Source organism: Ctenocephalides felis, unplaced genomic scaffold (genome assembly GCF_003426905.1).
Source record: "Ctenocephalides felis isolate EL2017-DRISC unplaced genomic scaffold, ASM342690v1 CF-g0.4_SCAFFOLD_01604, whole genome shotgun sequence".
NCBI lineage: Eukaryota > Metazoa > Arthropoda > Insecta > Siphonaptera > Pulicidae > Ctenocephalides > Ctenocephalides felis.
The window spans coordinates 17,826,049-17,846,226 of NW_020537758.1; the positions used below are offsets into that span (position 1 = coordinate 17,826,049).

General features: G+C 29.2%; 4 protein-coding genes across 6 annotated transcripts; 2 read left to right on the forward strand and 2 right to left on the reverse strand.

The window, feature by feature from the left end:
• Positions 1-1,746: 1,746 nt before the first annotated feature.
• On the forward strand, positions 1,747-2,618 carry LOC113372672 (mitochondrial fission 1 protein). The gene is made up of 4 exons (XM_026613025.1): positions 1,747-1,862; positions 1,946-2,059; positions 2,133-2,303; positions 2,448-2,618. The coding sequence occupies exons 1-4, from the start codon at positions 1,818-1,820 to the stop codon at positions 2,562-2,564; spliced, it is 447 nt and encodes a 148-aa protein (XP_026468810.1). The 5' UTR covers positions 1,747-1,817; the 3' UTR covers positions 2,565-2,618.
• A 370-nt stretch (positions 2,619-2,988) lies between these two features.
• LOC113372624 (TBC1 domain family member 20) lies at positions 2,989-6,737 on the reverse strand. Of its 3 annotated transcripts, XR_003366778.1 has the most exons (9): positions 6,455-6,737; positions 6,269-6,388; positions 5,920-6,164; positions 5,658-5,851; positions 4,476-4,692; positions 4,302-4,411; positions 4,046-4,231; positions 3,720-3,869; positions 2,989-3,099 (listed from the first exon to the last, which is right to left on the reverse strand). XR_003366778.1 is itself a non-coding variant. In XM_026612982.1 (8 exons), the coding sequence occupies exons 1-8, from the start codon at positions 6,606-6,608 to the stop codon at positions 3,024-3,026; spliced, it is 1,302 nt and encodes a 433-aa protein (XP_026468767.1). In that variant the 5' UTR covers positions 6,609-6,737; the 3' UTR covers positions 2,996-3,023. The 3 variants fall into 3 exon arrangements, 2 of the variants coding, with proteins under 2 accessions (XP_026468767.1, XP_026468768.1); XM_026612982.1 differs by lacking the exon at positions 3,720-3,869 and having other exon boundaries at positions 2,996-3,099; XM_026612983.1 differs by lacking the exon at positions 2,989-3,099 and having other exon boundaries at positions 3,619-3,869.
• An 834-nt stretch (positions 6,738-7,571) lies between these two features.
• LOC113373446 (uncharacterized protein At4g17910-like) lies at positions 7,572-8,877 on the forward strand. Its single transcript, XM_026613740.1, has one exon. The coding sequence runs from the start codon at positions 7,572-7,574 to the stop codon at positions 8,823-8,825; it is 1,254 nt and encodes a 417-aa protein (XP_026469525.1). The 3' UTR covers positions 8,826-8,877.
• An 11-nt stretch (positions 8,878-8,888) lies between these two features.
• LOC113372393 (EGF domain-specific O-linked N-acetylglucosamine transferase) lies at positions 8,889-11,271 on the reverse strand. Its single transcript, XM_026612715.1, has 8 exons — positions 10,933-11,271; positions 10,766-10,856; positions 10,601-10,701; positions 10,344-10,520; positions 9,998-10,272; positions 9,611-9,930; positions 9,319-9,541; positions 8,889-9,190 (listed from the first exon to the last, which is right to left on the reverse strand). The coding sequence occupies exons 1-8, from the start codon at positions 11,243-11,245 to the stop codon at positions 9,017-9,019; spliced, it is 1,674 nt and encodes a 557-aa protein (XP_026468500.1). The 5' UTR covers positions 11,246-11,271; the 3' UTR covers positions 8,889-9,016.
• Between the last annotated feature and the right edge of the window lie 8,907 nt (positions 11,272-20,178).

Below are 20,178 nucleotides of genomic sequence, written 5' to 3' on the forward strand. Positions count from 1 at the left end.
GTGCCTTAAGGCAAATTGCTGGAACTTCCCGTACCGTAACAAAATGTTCGAGGAATACAGAATGTTTTCAAATAGATTATTATAAATATTGTAACGTTGTCTAATATTTATAAGAATTATATAAACTGAATTTCAAGTTAAAATTATTTGTTTAAAGTATATTAGAACTTTAGTCAGAATTAAAATTAAAATCTTAATTATTTTCGATATACAAAAAAAAAAAATTAATACAATTTTTTTTTTCCAAAATCAATTATTTTGTTAAAACAAGCTGAAAGTTCTTTGAATCATTTGAACTGGACATCTTAAAAACTGCCATTTTTGCACATTTAGCTCTGTATCTTCGAAATGGCTGGGCCTGCCATTGCCAAAAACTAATCAGCTCTTCTCCCTATCGATAGGAATTGAATGTTTTTAGAAAATTCAAATCGGATGCTCTGTTCACTCAAAAACTCTATTTCTATTTTTTGCACTCTTTGCTCCGTATCCCCGAAACGGCTGGACCTGCCATTGCCAAAAACTAATCAACTCTTCGCCCTATCGATAGGAATCGAATGTTTTTTGAACCATTCAAATCGGTTGATCCGTGCGCCCGAAAACGTGACTTAAAATTTGTATCCATACATACATACACACACACATCCATTTTTTCTGAGGTATGCCAAAATGTTCAGAAACCTTCAAAACGTCAAGAAATGTAAAAAATTTCAATTTCGATTTTCGGCCCATTACAATAACTTACCCTACGGGAAGTTAATTATTTTATCATAGTCATTACCGAATAAATAAAATATAATATAATATCTTAAAAATAAAAACTGTTGTGTGTTTTTAAGGAATTTAAATACACTTCATACGTACGTTTCGATATTCAATTTGATTCTTATTTAGTGCATAAAACACACAAATTATTTGAAGAACATAAAAATCACATTCAATGAACAATGAGAAAAATGTTTGAATTTTTTTTTAAATTATATAATAAATTTAAATATTTAAATAACATCTATATATATATATATATATATATATATATATATCCTTTTACTAGCGTGTATTTTGGTGGTGTGTGATTCGTAAATATTGATCGCAACCCAAAGCGTACAATGCCATTGCATTATCCGAAATTTAAAACCGTATATAATCATATTGCTAAAAACAATAACACCAATTCTTCGTTACTGTCTATTGTTTCTATTCTATAAATTTGTTTTGTTAATTATTATTTATGTAACACTTACAATTGAGTTTATTTAAAGGCACTGAAAACTGAATAACACGACATGCACTGCACACACGTGTGAAGGTGTATCCAGAAACAAACCAGAACTTACCTGGAAAAAAGAAACTAGACGTTATGAATATGATTTTTTTCATAAATGTATACTTGTTATAAAGTAGAACTAGTTATTAATATTAGAATTTCCGCTTCTATTCGCTTCTATTTGCTTCTATTCATATATTGTTAAATTTTAAAACAAATCAACGGTATATTCAAATGAACACGCTGTCATTTAGTCAACGTTTTCGAAATGCATCAAATCCGTCTATATATGATCAATCAATGAAAAAAGCTAAATATAATAACAATTTATATCATTCGCGACGTGTGGGTATTTTAAATATACTTCATACGTATATTTAAAGTAATAATTTGTTTAACCTTTTATCGCGTTTAAATTTTCGCGGTTCTTCCGTCCTTCAAGTCATCCGCAATTAGTGTGAAATCACATCTGGCAACATCGTCTATGATCTGTCGTTTAGTTCTCAGTATTTTTTCATAAAAATAAATGCTAAGTTTATAAAAATAATAAACAATGGAAGATGTTCTTGACGAAATTGTTTCTCCTGCAGATTTGAAAGTAGGAAAATATAAAAAATTAGACATGTATTACGTCTTAAATTTGAATTTCGCAATTTTTTAAACTATGTTGCAATTTTTTAGAAATTCGAAAAGGAATATCACGAGCAATTGCATTTGCAGAATGTAACTCCAAAAGCACAATTCGAATACGCTTGGTGTCTAGTTAGAAGCAAATTTCCAGCAGATATTAGAAAAGTGACTCATAATACTATCAACACCTTACCCAGCTTTTGTATTTTCTTGTTTTCATCAAATTCTTTGTTTGTAGGGAATAGTACTCCTCGAAGATTTGTACCAGAATCATCCTGAAGGTAAAAGGGATTATTTATATTACTTAGCAATTGGAAATGCTAGAATAAAAGAATATTCTACAGCATTGAGATATGTCCGTGGATTTCTGCAATTAGAACCAGCTAACCAACAAGTTACCTGCCTCGAGGTAAGAAAATTGAGAATTGAAAGAAAATTACCATGTATTTTTTAAGTAAAGACTGATATATTCAATTCACACTCCTTCAATTTCTAATGGCAAATGACTATAATATTCTACTGTAGCTATTAAACACATTTTTTCTTTTTTTAGACTGTAATAAAGAAGAAAATGGAAAAAGAGGGCCTTAAAGGCATGGCATTAGCAGGTGGGGCAGTCCTTGCCATAGGAGGTCTTGTTGGACTTGGAATTGCTTTATCAAAAAAGTAGACACTAAAAATTAATTTGTATATAGAATGTTTGTAAGGTCTTTGTGATTAAGAAAATTTGTTAGTACTGATGTCAAATTATATGTTTCAATTTTAATATTGTTATGTATTTTGTTTTTGTAGTTTATATAAAAATATGAGCTATATTCATTCCAATATATTTGTCAATATTTTCTGTATTTTATTACAATAAAAAATTATTAACTATTTGATATAAAATATATTATTTATATAAAATTAATACTATGTATGCTTTCCAATACATAGCTTTCAGCAATGTAACATGAGTAGATGTTATTTGTATAAAACATGATTTTGTTACACTTATATAACAGTTTAAAATGATGGTGAAATTACTGTAGTATTCTATATGAAATTGTTGTCAAAGAACAAATAAAAAATACAAGTTATAAAAATTCTGAATTCACCCAAGAAAATCATCACAAAGACTTACTCTCATTTAAATTAAGTTCTGTTTAATTATTTCTATTCGCCGTTTAGCATTTGTTGTCATCAACCGAATATTTCTCAATTTTCTGAAAAGAAGAAAAGTTGATCAAGTTAAACAAAAACATATATATTTCTATATAATATACCTTCAACAACTATTAACTTATATTACACATGTATGCACGTACAAAAAGTGAACTTAGAACTAAAATTACAAATGGGAATCATTTTGAATATTCAACAAATCACATATACAGACACATGAAATACACACAAATAGTTTACTAATCATTAACAAGTAAAAGGGTCTTATAACCATCTTAATTTATAATTAAAATATCAATTAATGATTCAATTTAATTCAAACACCTTCCTACATTTGTGGAATTTTAAGCCTTACCATTTTTAAAATATCTATATTTTTATCCTATACCAAATTTTATTAACAAACTTTTACTGCTCAGAATTTAATAAAAATATGAAAATTATTATACACTCTATTAATATCATGATAACTGGGAAATGAAAGTTTTAACATTAAAATCAAACTGTATAAAATATTATAGCTTGATTACTGTAAAATATTATTAGGAAATAAAGTTGGTCAACGCAATTTTTTTTAAATAACATCTTTGGTTTATATTTATAAAATTTTTACACCCTAATGTTAATGTACATAATAATATAAATAATTTATCTAAAATACCTTGCAACATAAATATCCTCAGGCACATTACATTCGATAAACATGTGACTCAAGTTATAAAACATGCCATGATTCAAACACGCAAACTGCTAGAAAACATTGTAATTGGCAGATATTTCAAGAATGTGGGCTTTGTCCATGGTGCGCCTCCTACAAATAATTAAACTATCTGCATTACACTGTGTACAGTTACTAGCTTAAATCATGACATGTAACTCTCTTTTATAAATAATTATTATAAAATTCATTGTATTTTAATTTGTCTATAAAATAGTTCTCGGTAATATCTTCCAGAAGAGATTCCCGAGAGCAAGGCCTTATACTACCTATTAATAGTATCCTGACTTCTATAATAAGCATAGATTCCCATCAAAATGCTTGCTGATACTAATAAATATTTCATTGGACCTCTAAAGGAACCCCACCAACGATTAACTGTTCCTTTATGACGGGGATCTGTGTATTTTAAACGGTTCAGTCTGGCTTGCTGTTCTTTCAATCGTTGATCACGCCTATAATTTCAAAAACCAATGGTAAATAGTTATATAATATTTGTTATTGTAAATATTGAGGTATACATACTCTTTATCCATCATTATTTGCACATCTTTTTCAAGCTCTTCTGGTGGATATTTTTCATATAGCTTTGCAGCAGAAATGAGGAGTTTTTCAAAAGGTAAATCATCTGGTAACTGTAAAGTAAATAAAATTTTATTAAACAGATGTTAGTGTTTGTGAGAAGTTATATTTTTATACATTTGAAAGTAGACAATGCAGGCTAGCCATGTCACAATCTTGTTCAAAGATTTCATCCACTCTGTGAAGTACAATAGCAGCTGCAACATATAATGGAAATAATGGTGTTGACGCCAAAAAATAATCAAACAGTCTCACAACCGTTCTATAATAAGGTAAACTGTGACCAAACCATGTCAAATACCACGGTAATGCAAACATTGTTCCCACAGTGGACCTAAAAGATAATGACAATTTAGTATTTTTTTATGTATTTATTTATTTATTTATTTATTCATTTTACAAGCCGTTAGTATAATAATATTATAATAAGGCTTAAGTCATTATTTTATAGGTTTAATATAATTTAATCAATTATTAGCTATTTCATTACTTGTTTATTTATTATTTAATTTATTTACTATAAACTTATTTATATTTAGTTAATTTTAATTATTTTTAATTATAACTAGTTTGTTTGTTGCAAGTACTTTTTAAAAATTAAATAAGTATTTTAATAAGCTTTACAATACTTTTACAATATAATTATTTTATTTAACAAATTTTAGATTATTTTATGATATTTTAATAAATCCAAGTATCTTATATTATTGTAATTATTATTATTATTAATAATATTATCATTATCATTTTTGTTATTACTGTTAAGTAATTTTACAATATAAGTTTTTTTCTTTTACAAATTCTTAGGTATTTTGATGAAGGAAGTATTTTTTTCACAATTTTTTAAGTGTTTTTAAAATTCAAGTTTTTGGTTAACTAATTATTAATTATTTTAACAATAACAGTCATATAAAAAATTTAAAATTTTGTTTCACAATTTTTAAGTGTTTTAAATTATAAGTTTTTAGTTAACTAATTATTAAGTATTTTAATAATAACAGTCATATGAAGATAATAATTAGAAAAAAAGAAAAAGTCAATATCTTGTATCTCAATTTTTTAGTGTTTTTTAAATTATAAGTTTTTAATTAACTAATTAAGTATTTTAACAATAACAATTATATAAAAAAAAGAAAAAAAAACAAACAAACAAAGAAATAATAATAATAATAATAATAGTAATTTAGAAGTATTTTTGCAACATAAGTATTTAGTTTAACAAACGAATTATGTTGTGACGAGCATAGCAGGATTAAGGTTTTAAATTAGTTTGAATTTATATGTTAATTAAACACTTACCTTTCAAGGAATTCACATAACTGTGGATGTTCTTTATTGATTATAGGATATATATACATCAAACGTCGCTGTGTAGGCTCCATAGTGGGGCCCATGCATTCTTCTAAATGACCTGTTGAGAGTACTTCCATCATATGAAAAGCAACACGATCCCCCACAACAAGTAAACAGGTCACAGCAACATCATGGTAACCCTGTATTTAATTAAAGTATTTAATAATAGAAAATATAATATCAGTCATTTTAATGAATAGAATATCACCTGATAATATTTCAAATGTGGATATTTTGTTATAACTCGAAGAATTAACACAGTTAATTGATCTTGTAAAGCTACTCTCTGCTCATAAGGTATACCTGGAGGAAATCGTTTCAGTGATCTATTTACATCAAGCACAACTTGTGTATATTCAGGATGAGATTGCAGTTCTTCTAAAGTAGGAACAGGTGCTGCTAGAGCAGGTACAACACCAAGCAAGAGGGGCCACACTCTTCTCCGCAAATCATCTGCAATGACAGCATATTTTTTATAAATTTATCACTTATTTGTCTTTTTTCTGAAATAATACATCTACATTGAGTGAATGAATATACATTATAAAGGTGTATACCACTAATGAGGCCATGTGTAGATATTGCAAATTTCCTCCATGTTTCCAAATTAGATGAACTGTCTTCTAGTGCCCTTTCTATTTGTATTCGTTTGATACGTTCTTCATCAGACTCTGGAACTACAGAGCAAATTAAATTTAATCAAAATATAATAGAATAAAATATAAACTTTAAGAATAACTTACTTTTCTCAAAACTAAGTTCTGATGCTTCTGCAGCGTTTATTATTGCATCTTTCTTTTGAATACCATTACTTCCTTCATCAGATTTGACGTTTTCATCAATTTTATTTGGAACTACTAACCAAGATTCATTTGATTCTTCGTTTTCCGTATCCATGTTGACTTTATAAAGAATAAAACACTATAATAATTTACATTAAACCATACTAACGTATTGTTATGATTTACATTTATATTTTTAATGATAAATCTAAAAAAATACTTTTACTTTTGAGAATTGTGACAAATGACACATCTGTCAGATATCTCTTGATGTGTTGCCAGATTAAAACAATAACAATAAATTTCAAATTATTGTTGCCATATTAGAAAAAAAAGGAATACTACTGTGATATTTTAATATATAAATAAAAAAATATAAAAACTACTAATTATTGTTGCTATTTTTCATTAATGATCATTCTTTTTTTATTTTTGGTCATATAAATCAATTTATTTAAGATTGTTATCATGTGTTGTTAAGTTTCGAATCATTACTTCACAAAGTTTCAAAAAACATTTAGAATGTTTGTTTAAAATATTTACATAAACCTATTATACAATAGCTTAAGCGTGATTTTCCATTTAAATTAATATATGAATATTTATTTTGTACATAAATAGTTATAATTTAGAAATTGAGTACAAGAAATGTATTGCTAGTTGTTTGGAAACTGATAACATATCATTTTCATTATCAGATCATTTACTTAAGACGTTCTAATTTACAAAATAAAATAATTTCTTTAAAAATGTAATATGCCAGAGTTATATTCTTTATTTATAAATCATTACTAAATAATCATAAAGAATTGTTTTGAAGAGTAAGGTTAGTATCATCTGACTTTCTTAAATATTAAATAAAATATTTTTTTAATCTATTATATATTTTAACAGGTTATACTATCTTTAAAAAATGGGTATGCCAAAAGAAATGAGTGCAAATGAATATAAAGCATTTCACGAAAGTTTCATGAAGAACAACAATGGAACAAATTTTTGGCATGTTATGTCAGTAATTCTGCCTACAGCACTTACAACATTTTTAACTATAATTGTTTATACCACAGTGAATAAAAATATGTCAAGAACATACAGATTCTTCGTAGAGTTTTTAATTTTAGTCATTCCTGTTATATTAAGTGTAACTATATGGTCCGATAAACTGAACTCATTAATATATACCTTAATGATTATTGACTTACCTGTTATTGCAAAATTAGTATTTAGTATTTTTAAAAATACTAAAAAAGATACTAATATATTTGCTGTGGAAATACCTACAGGAAACCGTGAATTCATATCCATTGTAAGAGCTATAATAAACTTATTGACGGCAGTATGTATTCTGGCCGTTGATTTCCAAATTTTTCCTAGAAAATTTGCTAAAACTGAAAACTATGGATTCAGTCTTATGGATACAGGTGTTGGATTATATGTTTTTGGTAATGCTATAATAGCACCAGAAATTTATAAACAAAGTCAATTAAAACCACCATTATCACGTTTCAAGTCTCAACTTGTAGGAACAATACCTCTTTTAATTTTGGGGGCAGGAAGATTTATTATTGTTAAAGAAATTGATTATCAGGAACATATTTCAGAATATGGTGTTCACTGGAATTTTTTCATCACACTGGCAATAACAAAACTGCTTGGAACAACACTTTTACTAGTAATTCCGATAAAAAATCTATTATTATCTTCACTTTTAATATCAATCCTGCATGAAATATTATTAAGCTATGGATTGTCAAGCTGGGTTTTGTCTGATATCGAACGAAATTCATTTCTAACTGCTAATCGAGAGGGTATTGTTTCAATTTTAGGGTATGTTGCATTATATTTAATATCAGTTCATCTAGGAGAAATATTATATGTTAAAAGTAAAGATATTAGGGCAAATATATCTTGTATTGTTAAACTAACATGCTATGCCCTACTTTTTAATATCTTAACAATTATTTATCACAAACATTTTGGTGTTTCAAGAAGATTAGCCAACTTTGGGTATCTGACATTCGTCCTGAGTTTATCTGTATCTATGTCAGTAGTATTTTTAATTATGGAACTACTTTTAATTGTTTATACAAAATCAAATAATGAAGTTTTCAATGCCAATAATTACATTCCAACTATATTTAAATCAATTAATTATAATGGTTTGTTATATTTTTTAATAGCAAATTTAGGCACAGGTTTAATAAATTTATCAACGAGAACTTTATTGGTGCCAGAAGCACCTAGTCTTTTCATCATAGCCACCTATATGTTTGTAATAACAGGTTTTGTTCAAGTATTAATGATGAATAAAATAAAATTAAAAATTTGGTAATTTTGTTTAGATCGTTATTTATTTTATAAAATTGTAAAAAAATATTATAAACACAGCCTTTTAACTAAAATGTATTAATAAATAAGATGAAACCAAAAACCTTTAGTTTATTATTTTGTAAATTAATTTACCTAAAGATCTATGGTAAAAGAAATTACTTAATAAGTTAGCAAAAAATAATGCCAATAGTACTACAACTCAATATGCCTCAATAAATTTTTTTCTATCATAATTTCCTCAAATCCCTTAACTTTCTTTTTCTCAAATACATGATTGGCAGCTACTGATACTAATCTTATAAATTCTTCAACATCAAATGAATAATTAGTGAACTTTGGATGAGCGCCTCCATCAGGATGATGACCCTACATTAAAGTTAATAATTACTCCTCATTCAAACACAATAAATAACTACACATTTTTCAGTTATTTAGAAAATCAGTGTCTGTAAAATTGAAAACTATTTTTTTAATATTATTTAATAAAAATTTACCTCATCCTCTTTGTAGACTAGTTCTGGATCTTCCCAAGTGATATATTTTATGCCTTTTAATCTTGCCAAATCTCTATAACAAGCTATGTCTTCACAATTATATAATTCAAATACAGCCGATGTTTGTGGCAAAAACAGCATATGTGTTAAACCAGCACCATGCATTCCAATTAGAATATCAGTTTCTATGATGTATGATAGCTGAGTAGAAAATGTTACAACTCTAAAGTAATAAATAATAATTAAAACTGTTATTCTGAAATATCAAACAAATATAAATTTTTGTACCAACCGGTTAAATACAACTCTGTTTACTATATATCTACCATCTTTTTTTAATTCAGTCAGTAACTCATCCTCATTCAAAATTCTACGATATTTAGTCTCTCTTGAAAGCAGAGTTATTCTTAGTTTCGAATTTTGATCATAATTTTCTTCAAATCTCTTTAAGTTAATAGTTTTATTTTTGATTTCTTTATTATTATATGTGATCTCAGGCTCACTTTCTATAAAAGGCAATGAATTTTGCTCACTGAATTTTGAAATATTAAGTCTATGTAAAATAAACTTGCTAAAAGCTTCAAACATAGCACTTTTTTCACAACCTTGAATCTATAAACAGTAAATAAATGTTGTATAATATATATACACATACAAGAATTGATAAAATATGACTTACAAGTGGAGTATTGTAATATAAACCATATATCATTCGAGGTAGTAATGGTAAAACTAGATTTCGAAAGCATACTTTTTTTCCTTGAAATTTATTCAAATCCCATATAGGATGCTTTGAGAATGCTTTAAAAACTGGTTCAAACTGTGAACTATAAGGATATGTCTCCCAAATTAAAATATGAACATCGGAAGAAAATGCTTGTGGGTGAGAACTATTAACATGAAGTGAAATATACAAATTCACAAAATCACAGAAGTGGTGGTACATGTTGACAGCTAAAAAGTAAAACATGATATATATATATATATATATATATATATATATATACATAATACACAATATTTACTTGCATCAATCTTCATGAAAAATGTTGGTTTATCAATGTAAACATCGCACATGTCACCAAGCCCAGGAACACTTTCAACCCTTCTAAAGTTTTTTAGTTCTGGTGCCCATGATTGAAGAGGACTGTGATGTTCTAAATTTTCCATAAGAAGTGAATAATTAAAATCGCAATGACCACCTAGAGACAAGATTAATTGAATTACACAAAACATCTTAAAGTTCTCTGTGCTAAACTTTATGCTTAAAAAAATTACTAACCAATTTGGCCTTCACTCAGTACATCCATGTGGTACCTCACTGGTTCTTTTCTTTTAATTAATGATGAAAAATCTACTATAACATTTCGAGCTCTGCAAAATCTATATGAACATATAAAATGTCAATATTAGAAATTATATATGATAAAATTTTTCTTTCTTATACCTCAGATATTGAGAACATTCTAAGGATGAATCATGAGCAAAAGTGGGAGCACATATCACTTTTAACTCATCTCGCTGCTCCTTTACATATCCTACAAAAAATGAAATGCTTCTTAAGCATAAAGTACAATATCAAACTTATATTGTTTATAAATAAATTTTCCTCACCAAAATCTCCTTGGTACCTAAAGGTTTCAATTTGAGTCTTTTTATCTTTCACCCAACCCCTGTGGTCTCCTGGACAGGATGGTTTAGATAATACATTTTGATCTGTACATCCAAACTCATAGCCCCAACAAGATGTAACATTTATAAACTCTTTATATGGACAATCAGAAGAGTCTTCACATTCCTTTCTTATGTTAGGGAAATTAAAAAAATATTGTGGTATATGTTCACTAGGTAAATTGAGATCCAATATTTCATTAGCTGAAGAATAGTTTATTAATATAATAGTGCTTATGATAGAGATAAGGAACATGGTTATAGATGATTTATGGACACATAAATTACTTTTATTTAATTTATTATTATTAGCATGAATTATTACTTTTATTTAATTTATTATTATTGACTTGTGAGATTATAATTATTTAATAACCTTAAAATTTGACAGATGTTAGATCGAAATGTCAAATACAACGTGCTTTTTAAAGCATAGATATCAATTTCTAATAGATGAGACACATCAAAAACAAATATAAAAGAAAGCGGCAATTGAAATAATATTATAGTCAAGACCCGAAACGTGATATTTGATTTTATTTAGCAACTCGTTCTCTAAGAAATGAAAACAATTGTATTTTATATTTATCATATAATCTTTATATAACATTCGTGAGTTATTTGAAAAGGGGCGCTTTCATATAATATTTGTTAGTAATTTGACAAAAACCAAAAAAATGTCCCGAATTTTCTATTAAACACTAAAGAAAATGATAGGTCGAATTCAAACTCGTTTTATTCCAAAATTTGAATTGTAACAAATTTTATCTAGTTTATCCCTGGCTAACTGAAAAGAGGTGTTTTCATATGATATTTGTTAGTAATTTGACAAAAACCAAAAAATTGTCCCGAATTTTCTATTAAATACTAAAGAAAATGAAAGGTCGATTTCAAACTCGTTTTATTCCAAAATTTTATATCAAAGTATGTATAGCTGTTAGCATGGAATCGTAGTAAATTTTATCTAGTTTCTCCATATGTAACCGAAAAGGGGTGCCTTACTCTAGTATTTGTGAGTAATTTGACAAAAACCCAAAAAATGTGCCGAATTTATAATGTATATGAATGAAATATGCGCATTTAAAATATGTATTTGCAGGTGCAAAAATTTTTATGATAGCTCCAACCGGTCCCGAGATATTCGCTAAAAACCATTTGCTCCTTTTCACATATTAAAAATGCGTTTTTCTCGAAAACTATTTGAAGTGCGATCGAAATTTTTTAATAGCATTTTCCTTACATCATAAGGTATCAACGTTGTGAAAATCATCAAAATCGGAAACAAAAAATTTTCATCCAAAATCGGAAAAAAACGTGACCCAAGTGAAAAGCATGTGAAAAGCATCATGCTATAATTTCAGTTTTTTCTGATTTATTCGGCAACCGTTGAGAATATTAAAATGCAGTTTTTTTCACGTTATTCTAGCCCACAAGACAATTCGAACGACGTCTAATTGAAGCTTCTACGTGCCCGGGAAGTGTGTGAAAAATTAAAAAAACTAACTAATTTTTCGTCCATTTTTTGGGCATTTTTACTCGTGAAATCTTTAAGCGCCTATAACTTTTGAACAAATCATCATAGGACATTGATGTTCCCAGATGAAATATTCTAAATCAAAAGATCTTTAACCCAGTATAAGAGTTTTTAAAATACCTCTCACCGTTCGCGAGATATAGCCCAAAAACTGTTTTAAATTTTCATGTTTGAAACAGTTAAATGCCCATATCTCGGAAAATATTCAAAATAGGGTCATGATGTGTATGAATGAAATATGCGGGTGCAAAAATTTTTATGATACCTCTAACCGTTCCCGAGATATTCGCTAAAAACCATTCGCTCCTTTTCAAATATTAAAAAAGCGTTTTTCTCGAAAACTATTTGAAGTGCGATCGAAATTTTTTAATAGCATTTTCCTTATGTTATAAGGTATCAACGTTGTAAAAATCATCAAAATCGGAAACAAAAAATTTTCATCCAAAATCGGAATCCAAAACGTGATGCATCATGCTATAAATTCAGTTTTTCCTTATTTATTCGGCAACCGTTGAGAATATTAAAATGCAGTTTTTTTCACGTTATTCTAGCCCACAAGACAATTCGAACGACGTATAATTGAAGCTTCTACGTGCCCGGGAAGTGTGTGAAAAATTAAAAAAACTAACTAATTTTTCGTCCATTTTTTGGGCATTTTTACTCGTGAAATCTTTAAGCGCCTATAACTTTTGAACAAATCATCATAGGACATTGATGTTCCCAGATGAAATATTCTAAATCAAAAGATCTTTGACCCAGTATAAGAGTTTTTAAAATACCTCTCACCGTTCGCGAGATATAGCCCAAAAACTGTTTTAAATTTTCATGTTTGAAACAGTTAAATGCCCATATCTCGGAAAATATTCAAAATAGGGTCATGATGTGTATGAATGAAATATGCGCATTTAAAATATGTATCTGCAGGTGCAAAAATTTTTATGATACCTCTAACCGTTCCCGAGATATTCGCTAAAAACCATTCGCTCCTTTTCACATATTAAAAAAGCGTTTTTCTCGAAAACTATTTGAAGTGCGAACGAAATTTTTTAATAGCATTTTCCTTATGTTATAAGGTATCAACGTTGTGAAAATCATCAAAATCGGAAACAAAAAATTTTCATCCAAAATCGGAATCCAAAACGTGATGCATCATGCTATAAATTCAGTTTTTCCTTATTTATTCGGCAACCGTTGAGAATATTAAAATGCAGTTTTTTTCACGTTATTCTAGCCCACAAGACAATTCGAACGACGTCTAATTGAAGCTTCTACGTGCCCGGGAAGTGTGTGAAAAATTAAAAAAACTAACTAATTTTTCGTCCATTTTTTGGGCATTTTTACTCGTGAAATCTTTAAGCGCCTATAACTTTTGAACAAATCATCATAGGACATTGATGTTCCCAGATGAAATATTCTAAATCAAAAGATCTTTAACCCAGTATAAGAGTTTTTAAAATACCTCTCACCGTTCGCGAGATATTGCCCAAAAACTGTTTTAAATTTTCATGTTTGAAACAGTTAAATGCCCATATCTCGGAAAATATTCAAAATAGGGTCACGATGTGTATGAATGAAATATGCGCATTTAAAATATGTATCTGCAGGTGCAAAAATTTTTATGATACCTCTAACCGTTCCCGAGATATTCGCTAAAAACCATTCGCTCCTTTTCAAATATTAAAAAAGCGTTTTTCTCGAAAACTATTTGAAGTGCGATCGAAATTTTTTAATAGCATTTTCCTTATGTTATAAGGTATCAACGTTGTGAAAATCATCAAAATCGGAAACAAAAAATTTTCATCCAAAATCGGAATCCAAAACGTGATGCATCATGCTATAAATTCAGTTTTTCCTTATTTATTCGGCAACCGTTGAGAATATTAAAATGCAGTTTTTTTCACGTTATTCTAGCCCACAAGACAATTCGAACGACGTCTAATTGAAGCTTCTACGTGCCCGGGAAGTGTGTGAAAAATTAAAAAAACTAACTAATTTTTCGTCCATTTTTTGGGCATTTTTACTCGTGAAATCTTTAAGCGCCTATAACTTTTGAACAAATCATCATAGGACATTGATGTTCCCAGATGAAATATTCTAAATCAAAAGATCTTTGACCCAGTATAAGAGTTTTTAAAATACCTCTCACCGTTCGCGAGATATAGCCCAAAAACTGTTTTAAATTTTCATGTTTGAAACAGTTAAATGCCCATATCTCGGAAAATATTCAAAATAGGGTCATGATGTGTATGAATGAAATATGCGCATTTAAAATATGTATCTGCAGGTGCAAAAATTTTTATGATACCTCTAACCGTTCCCGAGATATTCGCTAAAAACCATTCGCTCCTTTTCACATATTAAAAAAGCGTTTTTCTCGAAAACTATTTGAAGTGCGAACGAAATTTTTTAATAGCATTTTCCTTATGTTATAAGGTATCAACGTTGTGAAAATCATCAAAATCGGAAACAAAAAATTTTCATCCAAAATCGGAATCCAAAACGTGATGCTGGCATCATGCTATAAATTCAGTTTTTCCTTATTTATTCGGCAACCGTTGAGAATATTAAAATGCAGTTTTTTTCACGTTATTCTAGCCCACAAGACAATTCGAACGACGTCTAATTGAAGCTTCTACGTGCCCGGGAAGTGTGTGAAAAATTAAAAAACTAACTAATTTTTCGTCCATTTTTTGGGCATTTTTACTCGTGAAATCTTTAAGCGCCTATAACTTTTGAACAAATCATCATAGGACATTGATGTTCCCAGATGAAATATTTTAAATCAAAAGATCTTTAACCCAGTATAAGAGTTTTTAAAATACCTCTCACCGTTCGCGAGATATAGCCCAAAAACTGTTTTAAATTTTCATGTTTGAAACAGTTAAATGCCCATATCTCGGAAAATATTCAAAATAGGGTCATGATGTGTATGAATGAAATATGCGCATTTAAAATATGTATCTGCAGGTGCAAAAATTTTTATGATACCTCTAACCGTTCCCGAGATATTCGCTAAAAACCATTCGCTCCTTTTCACATATTAAAAAAGCGTTTTTCTCGAAAACTATTTGAAGTGCGATCGAAATTTTTTAATAGCATTTTCCTTATGTTATAAGGTATCAACGTTGTGAAAATCATCAAAATCGGAAACAAAAAATTTTCATCCAAAATCGGAATCCAAAACGTGATGCTAGCTAGCATCATGCTATAAATTCAGTTTTTCCTTATTTATTCGGCAACCGTTGAGAATATTAAAATGCAGTTTTTTTCACGTTATTCTAGCCCACAAGACAATTCGAACGACGTCTAATTGAAGCTTCTACGTGCCCGGGAAGTGTGTGAAAAATTAAAAAAACTAACTAATTTTTCGTCCATTTTTTGGGCATTTTTACTCGTGAAATCTTTAAGCGCCTATAACTTTTGAACAAATCATCATAGGACATTGATGTTCCCAGATGAAATATTCTAAATCAAAAGATCTTTAACCCAGTATAAGAGTTTTTAAAATACCTCTCACCGTTCGCGAGATATAGCCCAAAAACTGTTTTAAATTTTCATGTTTGAAACAGTTAAATGCCCATATCTCGGAAAATATTCAAAATAGGGTCATGATGTGTATGAATGAAATATGCGCATTTAAAATATGTATCTGCAGGTGCAAAAATTTTTATGATACCTCTAACCGTTCCCGAGATATTCGCTAAAAACCATTCGCTCCTTTTCACATATTAAAAAAGCGTTTTTCTCGAAAACTATTTGAAGTGCGAACGAAATTTTTTAATAGCATTTTCCTTATGTTATAAGGTATCAACGTTGTGAAAATCATCAAAATCGGAAACCAAAAAGTTTTCATCCAAAATCGGAATCCAAACGTGATGCTAGCATCATGCTATAAATTCAGTTTTTCCTTATTTATTCGGCAACCGTTGAGAATATTAAAATGCAGTTTTTTTCACGTTATTCTAGCCCACAAGACAATTCGAACGACGTCTAATTGAAGCTTCTACGTGCCCGGGAAGTGTGTGAAAAATTAAAAAAACTAACTAATTTTTCGTCCATTTTCTGGGCATTTTTACTCGTGAAATCTTTAAGCGCCTATAACTTTTGAACAAATCATCATAGGACATTGATGTTCCCAGATGAAATATTCTAAATCAAAAGATCTTTAACCCAGTATAAGAGTTTTTAAAATACCTCTCACCGTTCGCGAGATATAGCCCAAAAACTGTTTTAAATTTTCATGTTTGAAACAGTTAAATGCCCATATCTCGGAAAATATTCAAAATAGGGTCATGATGTGTATGAATGAAATATGCGCATTTAAAATATGTATCTGCAGGTGCAAAAATTTTTATGATACCTCTAACCGTTCCCGAGATATTCGCTAAAAACCATTCGCTCCTTTTCACATATTAAAAAAGCGTTTTTCTCGAAAACTATTTGAAGTGCGAACGAAATTTTTTAATAGCATTTTCCTTATGTTATAAGGTATCAACGTTGTGAAAATCATCAAAATCGGAAACAAAAAATTTTCATCCAAAATCGGAATCCAAAACGTGATGCTAGCATCATGCTATAAATTCAGTTTTTCCTTATTTATTCGGCAACCGTTGAGAATATTAAAATGCAGTTTTTTTCACGTTATTCTAGCCCACAAGACAATTCGAACGACGTCTAATTGAAGCTTCTACGTGCCCGGGAAGTGTGTGAAAAATTAAAAAAACTAACTAATTTTTCGTCCATTTTTTGGGCATTTTTACTCGTGAAATCTTTAAGCGCCTATAACTTTTGAACAAATCATCATAGGACATTGATGTTCCCAGATGAAATATTCTAAATCAAAAGATCTTTAACCCAGTATAAGAGTTTTTAAAATACCTCTCACCGTTCGCGAGATATAGCCCAAAAACTGTTTTAAATTTTCATGTTTGAAACAGTTAAATGCCCATATCTCGGAAAATATTCAAAATAGGGTCATGATGTGTATGAATGAAATATGCGCATTTAAAATATGTATCTGCAGGTGCAAAAAATTTTATGATACCTCTAACCGTTCCCGAGATATTCGCTAAAAAACCATTCGCTCCTTTTCACATATTAAAAAGCGTTTTTCTCGAAAACTATTTGAAGTGCGAACGAAATTTTTTAATAGCATTTTCCTTATGTTATAAGGTATCAACGTTGTGAAAATCATCAAAATCGGAAACAAAAAATTTTCATCCAAAATCGGAATCCAAAACGTGATCGTGCTATAAATTCAGTTTTTCCTTATTTATTCGGCAACCGTTGAGAATATTAAAATGCAGTTTTTTTCACGTTATTCTAGCCCACAAGACAATTCGAACGACGTCTAATTGAAGCTTCTACGTGCCCGGGAAGTGTGTGAAAAATTAAAAAAACTAACTAATTTTTCGTCCATTTTTTGGGCATTTTTACTCGTGAAATCTTTAAGCGCCTATAACTTTTGAACAAATCATCATAGGACATTGATGTTCCCAGATGAAATATTCTAAATCAAAAGATCTTTAACCCAGTATAAGAGTTTTTAAAATACCTCTCACCGTTCGCGAGATATAGCCCAAAACTGTTTTAAATTTCATGTTTGAAACAGTTAAATGCCCATATCTCGGAAATATTCAAAATAGGGTCATGATGTGTATGAATGAAATATGCGCATTTAAAATATGTATCTGCAGGTGCAAAAATTTTATGATACCTCTAACCGTTCCCGAGATATTCGCTAAAAACCATTCGCTCCTTTTCACATATTAAAAAAGCGTTTTTCTCGAAAACTATTTGAAGTGCGAATCGAAATTTTTAATAGCATTTTCCTTATGTATAAGGTATCAACGTTGTGAAAATCATCAAAATCGGAAACAAAAAATTTTCATCCAAAATCGGAATCCAAAACGTGATAGCATCATGCTATAAATTCAGTTTTTCCTTATTTATTCGGCAACCGTTGAGAATATTAAAATGCAGTTTTTTTCACGTTATTCTAGCCCACAAGACAATTCGAACGACGTCTAATTGAAGCTTCTACGTGCCCGGGAAGTGTGTGAAAAATTAAAAAAACTAACTAATTTTTCGTCCATTTTCTGGGCATTTTTACTCGTGAAATCTTTAAGCGCCTATAACTTTTGAACAAATCATCATAGGACATTGATGTTCCCAGATGAAATATTCTAAATCAAAAGATCTTTAACCCAGTAGTATAAGAGTTTTTAAAATACCCTCACCGTTCGCGAGATATAGCCCAAAAACTGTTTTAAATTTTCATGTTTGAAACAGTTAAATGCCCATATCTCGGAAAATATTCAAATAGGGTCATGATGTGTATGAATGAAATATGCGCATTTAAAATATGTATCTGCAGGTGCAAAAATTTTTATGATACCTCTAACCGTTCCCGAGATATTCGCTAAAAACCATTCGCTCCTTTTCACATATTAAAAAAGCGTTTTTCTCGAAAACTATTTGAAGTGCGAACGAAATTTTTTAATAGCATTTTCCTTATGTTATAAGGTATCAACGTTGTGAAAATCATCAAAATCGGAAACAAAAAATTTTCATCCAAAATCGGAATCCAAAACGTGATAGCATCATGCTATAAATTCAGTTTTTCCTTATTTATTCGGCAACCGTTGAGAATATTAAAATGCAGTTTTTTTCACGTTATTCTAGCCCACAAGACAATTCGAACGACGTCTAATTGAAGCTTCTACGTGCCCGGGAAGTGTGTGAAAAATTAAAAAAACTAACTAATTTTTCGTCCATTTTTGGGCATTTTTACTCGTGAAATCTTTAAGCGCCTATAACTTTTGAACAAATCATCATAGGACATTGATGTTCCCAGATGAATATTCTAAATCAAAAGATCTTTAACCCAGTATAAGAGTTTTTAAAATACCTCTCACCGTTCGCGAGATATAGCCCAAAAACTGTTTTAAAATTTTCATGTTTGAAACAGTTAAATGCCCATATCTCGAAAATATTCAAAATAGGTCATGATGTGTATATGAATGAAATATGCGCATTTAAAATATGTATCTGCAGGTGCAAAAATTTTTATGATACCTCTAACCGTTCCCGAGATATTCGCTAAAAACCATTCGCTCCTTTCACATATTAAAAAAGCGTTTTTCTCGAAAACTATTTGAAGTGCGAACGAAATTTTTTTATAGCATTTTCCTTATGTTATAAGGTATCAACGTTGTGAAAATCATCAAAATCGGAAACAAAAATTTTTCATCCAAAATCGGAATCCAAAAACGTGATAGCATCATGCTATAAATTCAGTTTTTCCTATTTATTCGGCAACCGTTGAGAATATTAAAATGCAGTTTTTTTCACGTTATTCTAGCCCACAAGACAATTCGAACGACGTCTAATTGAAGCTTCTACGTGCCGGGAAAGGTGTGAAAAATTAAAAAAAAACTAACTAATTTTCGTCCATTTTTTGGGCATTTTTACTCGTGAAATCTTTAAGCGCCTATAACTTTGAACAAATCATCATAGGACATTGATGTTCCCAGATGAAATATTCTAAATCAAAAGATCTTTAACCCAGTATATAAGAGTTTTTAAAATACCTCTCACCGTTCGCGAGATATAGCCCAAAAAATGTTTTAAATTTTCATGTTTGAAACAGTTAA